Source organism: Euprymna scolopes, chromosome 2, assembly GCF_053919585.1.
Source record: "Euprymna scolopes isolate OS-2025 chromosome 2, ASM5391958v1, whole genome shotgun sequence".
Taxonomy (NCBI): Eukaryota; Metazoa; Mollusca; class Cephalopoda; order Sepiida; family Sepiolidae; genus Euprymna; species Euprymna scolopes.
The window spans coordinates 164,209,053-164,223,496 of NC_136483.1; the positions used below are offsets into that span (position 1 = coordinate 164,209,053).

Sequence of the window (14,444 nt, forward strand, 5' to 3'; positions counted from 1 at the left end):
TTTCACACTTAGCGATTATCAAAGTTTTCTACATTATTTGCTGCCTCACACAACCTATGGAAAACTCGTATTATTCGATATCTCCTGTTCGGCTTATTCAAAAATATTTGCTTTCTCTCAGCCATAGAAACGTGACGTCATCTCGACTCGTATCTTTGTTGTCTAACTTATCTTATCTCCGTTTGTTTTAACCTCTGATATCACCCATCGTACATTCAAACCTGGGAATTATTCTGTCTTATAAATTTGGGTTATTATGACATGTACTTGGTGTGATCCTTGTCAAACTCAATTTACGTAATCGCTATTGACAAAGGATTCCTAATATGTAACAAATAAAATCCCGCCCGATTACTAATTAATACGGGGATTGTAGATACATTTTTATTCTAGATGGACGAAGCAGCCTATTAACAAATGTAGAACAAACGAAGTAAAAAGCTAGAGTCCAAAATATAAGAGTTACTCTCTTCTGTCTTAAAATAATTCTGCCTTTGTTTATTATAACATTTAATTCTCTTGAATTCCAAAATAGACCTATAGAAGCGGTCAACTTAAGTTTCGCTGGCCAATCAACAAACATTTAATTTTGTCGAGCTGTGTGTCCCTCCTAATTGTAATAAAAAAAAATGAGCAACCTGATTGGAGAAAACAAATTGTCGTGTTGTTGCCACTCTCTCCCATGCATTGCCACCGCCTATTTTATTTTTGTTACCTCGTGGCTTCGACTCGGTGTTGTGGTAAATATATCACAATGATTATTTAACAAAACTTTGCTCAAGGGTTTCTTTAAATGTGAACGAAACTATGAAAACATTATTTTTTAATAGTTAGAACGTTTGACAGTAAATAATTTGACTAGGTATGTCTTGTCGAATTATGGTATCTAATCTGTCTCTTGCTTCCTATGTAATATATCGTATTACCTCGTAGATCGATAGACAGCAAAGACGAGGTTTTGTTTTAATTGATTAAATTTTAAAATTTTAATCGAAAATGTCAGGGTGAAGTCCTTAATAATAATTCCTGTGCAACTATACTAAGTAGATAAGTATTAGTGTTTTATTTATTTATTCTTTTATCGTTTTTGTTTTGTTTTTGTTTTTTGTAAACATACCTTATTTTATATTTTCAGACGGTGTATGCTCTTCGTGCCATTGGAAACATTGGACACTCAAAAAGAATTGTCCCTCGCCTGACCCAGTGCTTTACTCGTAAAGAAACTCCGGTACAAATCCGACTCGCCGCCATTGACGCCTTCCGAAGAATCCCATGTGATGTTATGGTAAGTACAACCAATTGTAGTTTCTAATTGTACTACAGTGTTGCCCGGGATACAGCGACATCATTTTAGCCTTCAATCTTTTTCTTTACACATTTTAAAACTTAGGTAGATAACTGCGATTATATTCACATGCACACACACACACACAAACTGTTAACGTTTTCTGATGCGTTTCTTTTACGATTTCTGTTACGGGTCTGAGTGTTTATCAATGTTCTTGCATATACGTGTGGGTGTGTATGTTCTTGCATATCTTACGTGCAGTTCACGTGTGTGTGTGTGTGTGTGTGTGTGTGTGTGTGTGTGTGTGTGTGTGTGTGTGTGTGTGTGTGTGTGTGTGTGTGTGTGTGTGTGTGTGTGTTTTTTTTTTTTTTCTTATTCTTTTTCTTTTGCCTTGGAAGTTTCCGAGATGTGTATGTGCAACAATATCATGCGGATCATTCCTTCTTGGTTGCTGGACTTCCATCTTGCTGGGGAGTGGGGTGCAGCAGACAGACTCATCAATGAACAAGATGGAATTTGAAGCTTCAATCATTTTTATTCAAGACAAGCGTAACATCTTGGACCCTGGTTGTCGGAGAGACCCGAAATCTCCCATCTGGTTTCTCTGCTGCCCAAAACCACTCCAGCCATGTGGTCGTCAACCGGAAGGCCTACGACCACAATTCCCACGTCACCCCTTAATTTCCGGCACATTCTATCTAGGTCGTTCAAGGTGACTTGGTTTGATGCCTGTCAAACCTAACCCTAACTCTGACTCTGCTAAATCGCTGATGGGAAATCAAAATATGCTCATGTAAGTTTCTATTTCTAAAACTACCTAGATAGCAATTAAACTGGGATTTCCAATACTACACAATTGCTAGCAGGCCGCGCGGCATTGCTCGACCATAAAAATGCATAAATATTAAGATTTAACTGAGAAAGACCAGACGAGTGTAAAATTATTTTTAATAAATATTGCAGTTAATTAAAAATAAAATTGAAAAAAATGTTTACTTTCAAATTTTTGAATAGCAAAATATTAATTCTCAGGAGATTGGACGGTTTGTTCTTTTCCTTTCCGTTTCTCTCACCTGCAACCGCGTTGCATGTGAGAGGAAGACAAAAACTGTCCAATTTCCTGAAGATGAATATTTTAACATTCGAAAATTTGAAAGAAAATTTTTTTCAATTACATTTGTAACGAATAGCAATATTTATTAAAAAATAACTTCACTTTCTGGTCTTTCTAACAGTTAAATCTTGTGGAGTGAATTACTATTTATTGCATAAATATATTTAAACTAATAGTGTGTGTGTGTGTTTTTTTTGTTTGTGTGTGTGTGTGTGTGTGTTTTTGTTTTTGTGTGTTTTTGTTTTTGTGTGTTTTTGTTTTTGTGTGTTTTTGTTTTTGTGTGTTTTTGTTTTTGTGTGTGTTTTTGTTTTTGTGTGTGTTTTTGTTTTTGTGTGTTTTTGTGTTTGTTTTTGTGTGTGTGTTTGTTTTTGTTTTTGGTGTGTGTTTTTGTTTTTGTGTGTTTGTTTGTTAGCCTACTGAAAGACGCCGGAGTGATCTAAATAATATTTAGAGTATTAAAAGTATTATGATCTTGCTAGTGAGTATTAAAAGTTATATGGATGTTTTATTTAAAGAAATTATGGAGAAAGAACATGATTGTCGGTATGAAATTTAGATTGTGTTACAAAGACAAATGTTAAGTTTTGGAATGTAGTGGAGATCTTAGGAACAAAGAAAGGAAGAGCCAAGACAAATACATAAACAAAATAGGTTTTCAAACCTATGTATAAACAATAAATTCGGCCAGAGAAAACGTGACTGAGAAGTCCTGTTAGGTCTTTGTGTAGTCGAATGATGTAAGCACAAACGATTAGTTTTAATATATACAGGCAAGTTAGTTGAAGAGAAGACTTCACATAATCCAGACGAGACTTAGAAACCGGGAGAAGAGTTACTCTCATATGACGCCAGGAGACGGCGTATTCCAAGATAACCAAAATGTAAACAGAACGTTGTAATCTTTAAAGATGTCCATCCGGAACCAGAGAATAGATGTTACATATAAATATAACTATTGTGTCATGCCTTTGAATAACCAGGTATGTGTTTATTTGTTTAAAATAAACTGTTTTACATTTACTGCACACAAGTGTTGAACACGCCATCAACCGAAATCTTAAATCTACAGACGGTCTATTATATAAACCGCTATGATATATAATATATATATATTTCAGGTTTGAGGTGTTCAAAAGTCAGTACTAATGAAGACAACGAGGTTGTTAAATAGTGCTCAATAAAAAGAGCAAAATATTATTTATTTTGGGGTAAACAGTTATATATGGTTGCTACAAATAGCCATCTGTTTCAGTCAGAGACTTCATCAGGCGACCTGGAACCTCTCGACGCCAAAAAGAAAAATGGGATAGACAAGAGAGAAATTAAAGAAATTTCTTTAATTTCTCTCTTGTCTATCCCATTTTTCTTTTTGACGTCGAGAGGTTCCAGGTCGCCTGATGAAGTCTCTTTGACTGAAACAGATGACTGTTTGTAGCGACCATATGTAACTGTTTACCCCCAAATAATAAATAATTATATATATATATAATATATATATACACTCTTCGTCATTCATCAAAAAGCTCTTCTCACAATTTGAACAAATACAAAAGTAACCCATCAACGCAATAAAACAAAAACTCCTAGTAATAATAATAAAAAAGAAACATATCATGTTATAACAAAAATCACTCTAACTTCTCTAACATCGATACATCAAGCCCATTGGAAAAACCCTAAACAATTTTCAGCATAAAATGACCTAAAAGGTTGCATTGTTGTAAAACCAAACAAACAAAATGTATTGTAAATACGTCCATCTCATCGGTTCGTGTTATCACAAGTTGTACGTATAAGATTTGGCCTGCCACTAACATAGTAACATTTGCGTAATTTCGTACAGCCATTATATACACGCGTACACAACACATCCGTTACATACATAAAATACACCCTCCAAGTTATACAGAACCAGATATATATATATATATATATATATATATATATATATATATATTTTATTGTTTTGTGTACAGAAAGTCATTGGTAACGTCGGCTTCAAGCCCGATAGCTAGGACCGTTTAAGATATCCATATCAAGCTCTCTTCAGCCAATACTCATCTCAGAGTTGTCTCATCTAACAACTTTCTGTACACAAAATGCAAAATATAAATACGCTATTATATTTCGGATTTTCTTTTTAATTGAGCACTCTGCTGGATTTCTTTTTTAAAAAAAAACTAATGAGATATATATATATGTGTGTGTGTGTGTGTGTGTGTATTTTGGAGTGCAGAGGACTCCCGTAAGCCGTGGTGAAGGCAACCGTTCTAGGAGAAGCAAATGTCTTATTTAAAAAGACATAAAGCGGGAGACCAGTACCCGCATTAAGCTGGTCTGCAGTTTAACTTGTTGCTAGCTATTTTGCTCTTGCTTGTTGCTGGATCTCAACATTTTGAACACTGAGAGAGACTTAGCTGTCGTACAAAGCTAAGACTCTGTAACATAATCTGTGTATAGATACTCCCTCAGGCATGTGTCTATTAAAATGGTCCTGTGGCGATGGAAGTCATTTTTGGGCTCATGGACTTTAAGTGTCTGAGGGAGTGGCACTTGTCTTACAAGACGTTGCAATCATCATATATATATATACTGTCTACCTCTATTTTTACATCATCATCTCCATCACTATTTCTCCATTTCTCAAATGACATTGTCAAGATTCAACGTTACAAATACCTTTCATCTTTTTTTTTTTTTTTTTTTTCAATCTAGAGAATTGATCTTCTGGATTTGTTCAACGATCTCAGCGAAGATTCAGAACTGCGCATCAACGCCTACCTAGCCTTGATGAAATGCCCCCACAAGAACATTCTGATGAGAGTTAAGGAGGCCTTGAGAGAAGAAAAGACGAACCAGGTAGGCTCCTTTGTGTGGACCCACCTAACCAACCTGAGGCAGACTTCCGACCCACACCTGCAAGACATCCGGGAAATTCTCGAAGATGAGGAACTGAAAAAGGAATTCAATAAGGATAAGAGGAAGTTCTCGCGCAACTACGAGGGTTCGTTCTTCTTTGAGGAAATTAATGTTGGTGCCAAAGTTGACAGTAACGTCATATTTTCTCCGAAGTCGTTCGTGCCCCGTTCGGCCAATCTGAATCTGACGATGGACCTTTTCGGACGAGCAATTAACTTCTTCGAAATCGGTACCAGAATGGAAGGCGTCGAGACTTTCTTGGAACGATACTTTGGAACCTATGGTTACTTCAAGAGTAAAAAGGATCCGGTAAAGAGCCAAAAGTTCCCCATGAAAATGACTGATAAGGTAATGGAGCCTACATTTTTAAAATCATTAATTTTTATTACAATAAAAAAATGCAAACATGGAGAGTAATATAGTTAAGCTCAAGCATAGAAAAAGTAAAGGACTAATTGTTAAAACTGGAAAAGAAAAGGACAAGATATTCTAGTAAAAAATATAATAAATGTATAACTTAAAATATTGCAGCATTAAAAATTGATTATATAATGTTATGAATTGAATTTTAAAAAGGATTCTTAATGCTGCTATATTTTAAGTTATACATTTATATTCTTTTACTAGAATATCTTGTCCTTACCTTTTCCAGTTTCAGCAACTAGTCCTTTACTTTTCTATGTTTAAGCTTAACCATATGACTTTTCAAGCTCGCATTTTTCTATTGTAATCCGTGATTTTTTTCCAGGCTTCCAATAAATTTGTTCTTTGTTTAATTTCAGTCTTATTTTTTGCCCCCATAAACATAACATACATATATGTAATAACAATGTACGGCGCTCGTCTGCTTTCAGTAACCCCCACCCCCATTATCTCCCTTTCATTCTGTTTCACTTGTTACTTCTCTTTTCGCGAGAGCGGTGAATTGGTAGCAAGAGTAGTCGCCGAAGCGACGTGGTTGCTACGGAAACCAATCATGAAAAACGTCGATCACCTCTTTACGCTTTTTTTTTTGTTTTTGTTTTTTTTTTCGATTTTGAACACCAATAAATTCATAACTTTTGTTTTACTGAACGAAAATTGAAAACATTTTTCCCCCACAATATAGCTGAGGAAATGATCTATAAACTATAATAATTATTTGAAATTTGATCGAAAAATGAGTGAGCGGTGAGGCTTTAAAGTAGTTTTAAATGATTTAAACTGCCACTAAGCCATATATTCAAACACTGTAGTGTTTGAATGATAAATGTAAAATCGAGGACAAAAAATCTTGTAACTAATTAGTATGTAACGAAAACCGTTTCATGAAAGAAATCCTTTTAAATCTTGTTATATTTAATTTCTGCCATGTACAATTTCCGGTACATCAACCCCGATATTAAACATTAGTTGTTTTAGTGTTCATCTTTTAAACCCAACGTATTTCAGGTGAAAATATTACGTACTTACGTGTCATGGCAAAATTAGTATAAATTCCAAAAATTACGAAAAATGATGGAGTAAAAAAATAATTACAAGTAAAAATAAGATTTATCAAATTGCCTAAAATTGGCAAGTTAAAAGCCAGACATTTTTAAACTAACACATTTCGGAATGTAATTGTGAATGAGTTTTTGTTAAGAATACGTCTAGCACATCTACTTGATTTTTTTTTTTTTTTTTTTTTTTTTTTTTTTTTTTTTTTTGTAGTGTTTGGAATTTATATATTTCTCCATGACCTTTAAGTACACAATGTTTTTATCTGAAATGTATTGGTTTGAAAAGCACCCATATAAAACAGTACCAAACATCAAGGCATTCCAAATTAGCAAATTGGGTTTGACTTTTAAAATAATCGTGTCGCCTGTTAGCATCCATATTTTTAGTATCGATCTGTATTTTATCGTATTTGTTACAATGCATAATGTTCTTAATTTTTTTTTTTTTCTTAGTACAATGTGGATGTTGACTCGTTGAAAGGTTTTGCCTACGCCCGAATGTTTGGAAACGAGCTCGGTTTCTGGCAGTTTGAGGATCCGAATGTGTCCTTCTTCAAGAATTTCGACATCAGGAAATGGGTGAAAGACGAAAAGGTATCGTTCAGCAAGAATATGGCGCTAATGGACACGCATCTGATTATGCCCACCATCTTGGGGTTCCCGCTCAATATGACCGTTGCCGCTACAGCTTCAGTCGATCTGGAAGCCATGGTTAAAATGAACTTTGCTTCTTTTAAAAATATTGAATTTGGCGGAAGCATTAAACCAAGGTACGTTTTTGATAGTTTTTTTTCTTGTAATATTTCATGTATCATGATGAGCATTAATTTTGCTAGCCTTTATTGATCATTTATTGCTAGCCTTTATTGATCATTTATTGTTTTGGGATACTATTCAAATTCGAAATATAATTTCTGGGTAGCCTTAAGAAAAACTCTTGTAACCTCTGGATACTACTGTGGAATCCTTGAATTATTATATTTCGCTTTATCTGTCTGCCTGTTCCATTTTTTTCTCGAAAGTACTGGAGTGATCTGCCTGAAATTTTGTATAGACCTTTGCTATAAGGTGTAACGAACTAAGTACTATGGTATCCATTCCATGTACAAGAGATTAATAGGATTAGTATTTGATGCAAAAAAATGAGCAGATTTAACCATATTAAACCATCAATTCAGCATAAATCACTGATTATATGTTAACAGGTTATAACTAGGGCCATGACAACAGCATATTATCATTGTTTTGACTCTAGTATATATCCGACACAGTTAGACAACGACCATTGAGAGTAAGGCCTGTTAACTGAAAAATGTCTGCAGGCAATGTAGGTAAGATTTGCAGACTGTCAGTACTATATGAGGGCCATTTGAAAAAGAGTAATAAAACACTTTTAAAAAGAAAAAGGAACACAGTTCGATTAATACTTAAACTGAACTTTATTCAATATAAAATATGAATATCTATGTAAAATTAAGTAATTTTAAAGCAATATACAATTTGATACTGATAAAACTGAATTATGAATTTAGGGAACAAACAAAGAAATATTAAACAAATATTTTTTTGCCTTCGGAACAAGATCAGTGTAGTATCTGTTTTGATGCTACATTTTACCTTTTCTGCCCTCGGTCGGTGGGAAAGAAATCTTTCATGACTGAGATTATTTTTGTTCCTATCCAGAGTGCCCTTTATTGGGAAACTGGATTTTTCCCACAAGATTATATGTTGAAATATTTAAATAACTATTACTTTAAATACAGAAATTATATTTAAAGTTTTGATTTTCTGTTCTATGTCCATTTTTTTCCCCATGTTTTTCATCAAAATGTGTAACGTATTAGTTGTCTCACAGGCCATCATCGTGATCGCTCACTAGCAGTAACCTGTGGTGTTCCCTGGAGACCAAGTGACACGTCTTCCCATATTTCCAGTGTTCTCCACATCTTGATCACTTCTGCAGATAATTGCATGTTATTGCAACAGCCGTTGCCACTAATTTCTCGTTGGCATCGGCCATTGGTGTTTCCTGAGGTTTGGGTGACAAAATGCCTCTCCAAGGTACCATATTTGAACTGCACACTTCCAGTGGAGATTTGGTCAGTACTCACTCACCTCGGTCTTTCCATCCTTCCTGACCCTTCACAACTAGTTGATGTGATGTGGCGCCAGTCGATGTCATCTACACCAGTTTTTATAATTATTATTACTATTATTATTATGATAATAATAAGGGTGCTTGTGCAGTGTACGCATTTGTATTTTAAATATTATTTTCAAGTTAAATTAAATTTTGGGGTTGTATTACCGTACACATAGATTCGAAAAAGTTGTCAAAAAAACAAAAACAAATATATAACAAATAAATGTTATCAAAGGCAAGATAAGTTACTTTTTTACCTAACTGGATATGTCTTTAGGGGTTTGTATTATTATTATTATTATACACATAGATTCGAAAAAAGTGGTCAGAAATCAAATATATACCAAATAAATGTTATCAAAGGCAATATAAGTTACTCTTCTACCTATCTGGGAAGTTTTTTGTGGTTTTACTCACTTTAAAACGTAATCGCTTTGAAAAATCATACAATGTTTATCAATATATTTTAAAAAGAAAAATGTCATGTTTGGTAGAAAAGTAACTTATCTTGCCTTTGATAACATTTATTTGTTATATATTTGTTTTTTTGACAACTTTTTGAATCTGTGTATAGTAAAACAAACCAGTCATGTAAATTATTTAGAGTTAAAATGTTACAAAAAAAAACAACAAAAAATTGAAGTTTTAAATATATTGCAAAGAAATAAATTACGCCCGGTGCTAAAATATTAAATTCGCCGATTGTAAAAAAAAAAAAAACATGCCGTGTAAATTGCTTACTTTAAAATATTTGAAAGTACTCAGTGAAAAGTTGTATTTATTATTAAAAGAACGAACTTAAAAATATTATATAAAAAAATTGTTTGTTTTGCAGTAAGAAAAAATAAATAAAATGAAATATTCGACTTTTTCCGATAAAAAAAAAAAGTTCAAACACGAATTCACTTACGATATTTTGATTAAAATTATCCCAAATGTGCAATTATAATAATTATTTTCCGAGTGGAGAATTGTTATTTCTCTTTAGAACACATATTGGTAGCCATATTTTTTTTTTTTTTTATGCCTGTTAGCATGACCACGTGGTTGAATACCGGAAGCTGTCTATACCTACAACTTAATCAGAAAATGACGTTACGCTGTCATATGCATCGGCCTTTCTCGGTAGCCACGGTTAGACCCACCGAGAACCACATCACTCTATATAAAAGCATATAAGATATCAACGGATACACACTTGAGTCAAAACAATGAAAAGAATATGCTGTTGTCATAGCCCTAGTTATAACTTTTGCCCGTTTTTAACGAATTAAAGTCTAGTCTTTTTCTATTCTGCCTAGGTCAGGCCTTCTTTATCTGTCTATTTGCCTTGTTCTGCATTGCAAGTGTCTCTCTGAACAGGATAAAGATATTGCTGCATATCTTGTATTCAAGCAGGACGAACAAGTTCCAAGATTTGTATTTTGTCCGAATCAATTTTCTAGGGTTTTCATATTTTTTTTAGTTTCAGGTGTTTTCCCTCGGTATTCGAGCCAACAGTCAGGGATATTGATGGCTTGCTTCTTGTCTGGTTCTATGAGGTCCACCCTCCTAGGCTTTACCTTATCCATTTAAGAGGAGTTAGTTTATTGCTAATCGCCTAGGCGCCCCTACTGGGAAATGTTGACAGGGCTGCCCAAACATATTTTTATAGCCAGAATCCTCTTCATCTAGAGCGCTTACTTTTCAAGTCCACTTTCCAACCCTTGTGTCCCCCACGGTGGGGGAGATAATAACTTGAAGACATCTGTGAGGCGTAGAAACGCAGAACAGACCTATTTATTTGGACGCTTTCTTTGTGTAACAGAGCGCCGACGCACGTACGTCAATGCAGAGCCGAAAAAAACTTTAAAAAGAGCGTGTGCACAAACCGATCACCTTCAGTACGTTCGAGAACACGTTAGAAACTGTTCGAGAGGACAAATGTATGAGAAGACGATCACGTTATAGTTGGGTGACGTCACAGCTGTAACAAGCAGTAACGTGCGGCGGACAGTGAGGAATAAAGGTAATTTCTTAAGACCTGAAACGGAAGTTGAAGTTCTTTCCTATTCTTTGTCTCCTTTGCGACTGAGTCTCCAACGTGTGGGTCCTGAGCGTCTGTCATACCGTTAGACACCTTAGTTTCAACAGTATTTTGATACATTTCATTCGTATAATTTAGGCAATTTTTATTTGTCCTAATCCAAAGAGTTTCTTGGGGGGGGGGCGATGATCCTCCATATTAAAAACTAGGCGGATCTGAACGAGAATCGCCCCGCATATAATTTGTTTTTCATATATGTTAATTACATTGCGTTTTTGTTTTTTTGTTTTTGTTTTTTAAACTACAGCGCCGCAATGAAGGTTGTAAGTGAATTGATTGTGGACGCGTTCACTACCAGAGCCGGACTACGCATGAATGCCTTGGCCCATTCAAGCACAGAAGCAAAAATGAGTTTTAAAATGAAGAACAGCAAAATTGTCGAATCGAAATTAGAATTCCCGAAAAAGAGAATGGAGATCGTCACATTCAAGTAAGTCCATACTTTATCATTCATTATACTTTCTCATCTCAACGTCCCTATGGAAGAGCGACGCCATTTGCATCTTTTAAATCTTAATTTTTATTTTTATTTTTACAAAGGAGTCACTACTTAATAAGGCCAGAAAGATAAGCGTTAATGAATTTAAGGTGGTAGTATAGTAATCGGTTATGGTGTAGATTGGGTAGAATTTGGATTAAGAGGACGGCTCAACAAGAACTTGTTTACATTGGACTTGAAGGCTGTCATATTGTAATCGACCGGAAAACAGGCCAGTGGAAAAGTTTCACAGACACAGTTCTAGGAAAGTTTTCATGGAATATGCGCTTAGATTTAGGCACAGATAGTGGTGGGAAAATTGTTGATGGTGGCTGTAGTTACTAGTGCTTTTTTGTGAAAGTTTGGTAAGGGATTGGAGCTCGAACAAGCACTTCCCATGAGAATAACGATAGCGCAGAGACAGGCTCGCATCGTCTCTTCTGTGGAGAGAGAGGTTGCAGGGAAGAGAAAAGAGCGTTACCTACCAGGTTTCAAAGCCGGCCTTGAACATTATCAAGGCGAGATAGGATGTGCCGAGCAGCTTCTACCAAGATGTTGCAATAGTACTCCAGTTTAGGACGTACAGGAATATTATAAAAATACAGGATTTCGTCGCTACCAAAGTGACAGAATGATCCAACCATTTTTCCAGCAATCTTGGCAACAGATTTGATGTAAGTGTTCCATTTCAGATCATCATGAGTGAAAGTTTTGAAATTAAAGATTTGAGATTCGACATCGATAAAGATATTGAATTGGTTAGTTTGGCCTTCTTGTGTGGATTGTTGATCTTTCAAACCAACGCATTTCAGTTGGAAACATTATTACCTATTAGTGTCATGTCGAAATTAGTATAAATTCCGAAAATTACTAAGAATGAGCCAATAGAAAAATAATTACAAGAGAAAATAGGGTGCTTTTGCATATTAATGATCTTTTAATGCAACGCATTTCAGGTGAAAACATTACATGCTCGCGTGTGAAATCGAAATGAGTATAACTTCGAAAAATTATGGAAAATAAACCAATAGAAAAATACAATAAAAGATAGGGTGCTTTTGTAGATGGCTCAACGCATTTCAGGTAAAAACATAATTTTAATTCAACGCATATCAGGTGAAAACATTACCTACTTGCGTGTTAAAGACAAGTAATTTGTGTTTTTGTAACTTATTTTAAATTGTTTTCTTACATATAAAAGTAATGTCCAAAACATTACGGTTACCAAAGACAAGTAACTCTTACATACGAAATAAGGTATTTGTACAGAATTCTATCTACATAAAAAAGCAAACCAAATCTTTCCCTTAACGGAAAGAAAAGATTTTACAGCAAAAGAAAATGACATAAAAATCGACTACTTCAATTTTTAAAAAGAAATTGAAAAAGATATAGTAGTGCATTGAATGCCGCCATAATTTTAATTTGTACTTTTATGGCGCTCTGGGTGCCTCCAAAGTTTAATTTTTTTTCCCCCCACTGCTCACTTAAAATAATTTCTCTTCTAGAGTGGACGGTTACAAACTTGCTTTTACTAGTGCTCTGGAAGCCTCCTTAATTTATTTAGTGCTTTCAGTAGTTCTCTGGAAGCCTCCTGGGTTATTTTTTCATCGATGACTTTAAAAAATGATTCTCTTCTAAGGGGGTAAAAACATGGCTTCTGTGCTCTGGAGACATAAGTGTTTTTTTGTTTTTTCAGTGCTCACTTAAAAAAAAATTATCTTCTAGGGGTAGAAACTTGGTTTTAGTAATGCTCTGGGCGTCTCCTAAATCCCGGGCTTTTAGTAGCGCTCCAGAGGCCTCCCGATTTCTTTTTTCACGGCTCACTTGTGTAATTGTTTGTTTTTTCACTATATTTTGCTTCGTTTTAAAACAAATGAGTATCAGGATAATGAGATAAATAAGTTTTAAAATAAATATGTTAAGCATATTTCTTAATACTCATTTTTATGGCCCCGGTCAATAATCTGAAACAAACTCTGGAGCAAAAAGTTATTAATTCAGTAGAACACTCGATAAATAATATATGCTACATAAAATAGTGCTCAATTCCATAGATATAACAGGTGCGTGCAATTATACAGTAAGCCATTTGAAACCTGGTAGAGATTGAATCAAAATGTACTCGATACTCTCCAGCTAGTATGTATAATAAGTTTACTCTTTAGGCATGTTGAATCGAACAGTTGGAGTAAGAAAATAGAAATAAAGAGGGAGCGACAGAAGAGTAAATTTAATTGTATATGCTTTTCTTTTTTTCACACAGTGATCACCACTTATCAAGGCCCGGAAGCCACTCAGGGATAAGGGTTATTGCAAGTACATTACGTTAGTGTGGAGATTTGATGAAGTCCTTAATTAAGGGGCGGTTCATTAGGAATTTGTTAACATTGGACTTGAAGACATCCAAGTTGTAGTCCGGAGGGAAGCAGGCAGACGGATCAGAGTTCCACAGGCGTGCAGTTCTAAGAAAGAAGCTTTGTTCATGGAATCCGCGTTTTGACTTAGGCACAGATATAGAGTGGGGGAAATTTTTCACAGTAGATTCAGCAAGACGGGTGTTTTTCGTGAAAGATTGGCGAGGGGGGACCAGAAATTGGAGTTCAGACGAGCACCTGCCATGGAAATAACGATAAAACAAGGATAGGCTCGCAACGTCTCTTCTGTGGGAGAGAGGTTGCAGGGTAGAGAAAAGGGCATTCCCTACTAAGCCACGAAGTGTATTTTGTACTCTGTCAAGGCATGATAGGCTGTTTTTAGCAGCTCCTTCCCAGATATGGCAACAGTATTCCATCCTTGGACGTACTTGGCTTTTATATAGATAGAGAATTGCATCAGTAGTGAGATATCTTCTGGAGCGGTAGAAGGATCCCACCATCTTTCCAGCGACCTTGGCAACAGACTTGATGTATGTGTTCCATTTCAGATCAGGAGT

At 35.1% G+C, this 14,444-nt stretch overlaps 2 protein-coding genes across 2 annotated transcripts in view; one reads left to right on the plus strand and one right to left on the minus strand.

The window, feature by feature from the left end:
• The window catches only part of LOC145298432 (hydroxymethylglutaryl-CoA synthase 1-like), a 413,120-nt gene that overhangs the window by 335,895 nt on the left and 62,781 nt on the right, over positions 1-14,444 (minus strand). The gene's annotated exons all lie outside the window — the stretch shown is intronic.
• LOC145298416 (apolipophorins-like) overlaps positions 1-14,444 on the plus strand; it is a gene marked incomplete in the record, with an annotated part of 149,305 nt that overhangs the window by 49,000 nt on the left and 85,861 nt on the right. Inside the window, 4 exon segments of the mRNA XM_080144316.1 lie at positions 1,136-1,285; positions 5,118-5,669; positions 7,256-7,572; positions 11,279-11,461. Coding sequence (XP_080000442.1) covers positions 1,136-1,285; positions 5,118-5,669; positions 7,256-7,572; positions 11,279-11,461 — 1,202 coding nt within the window.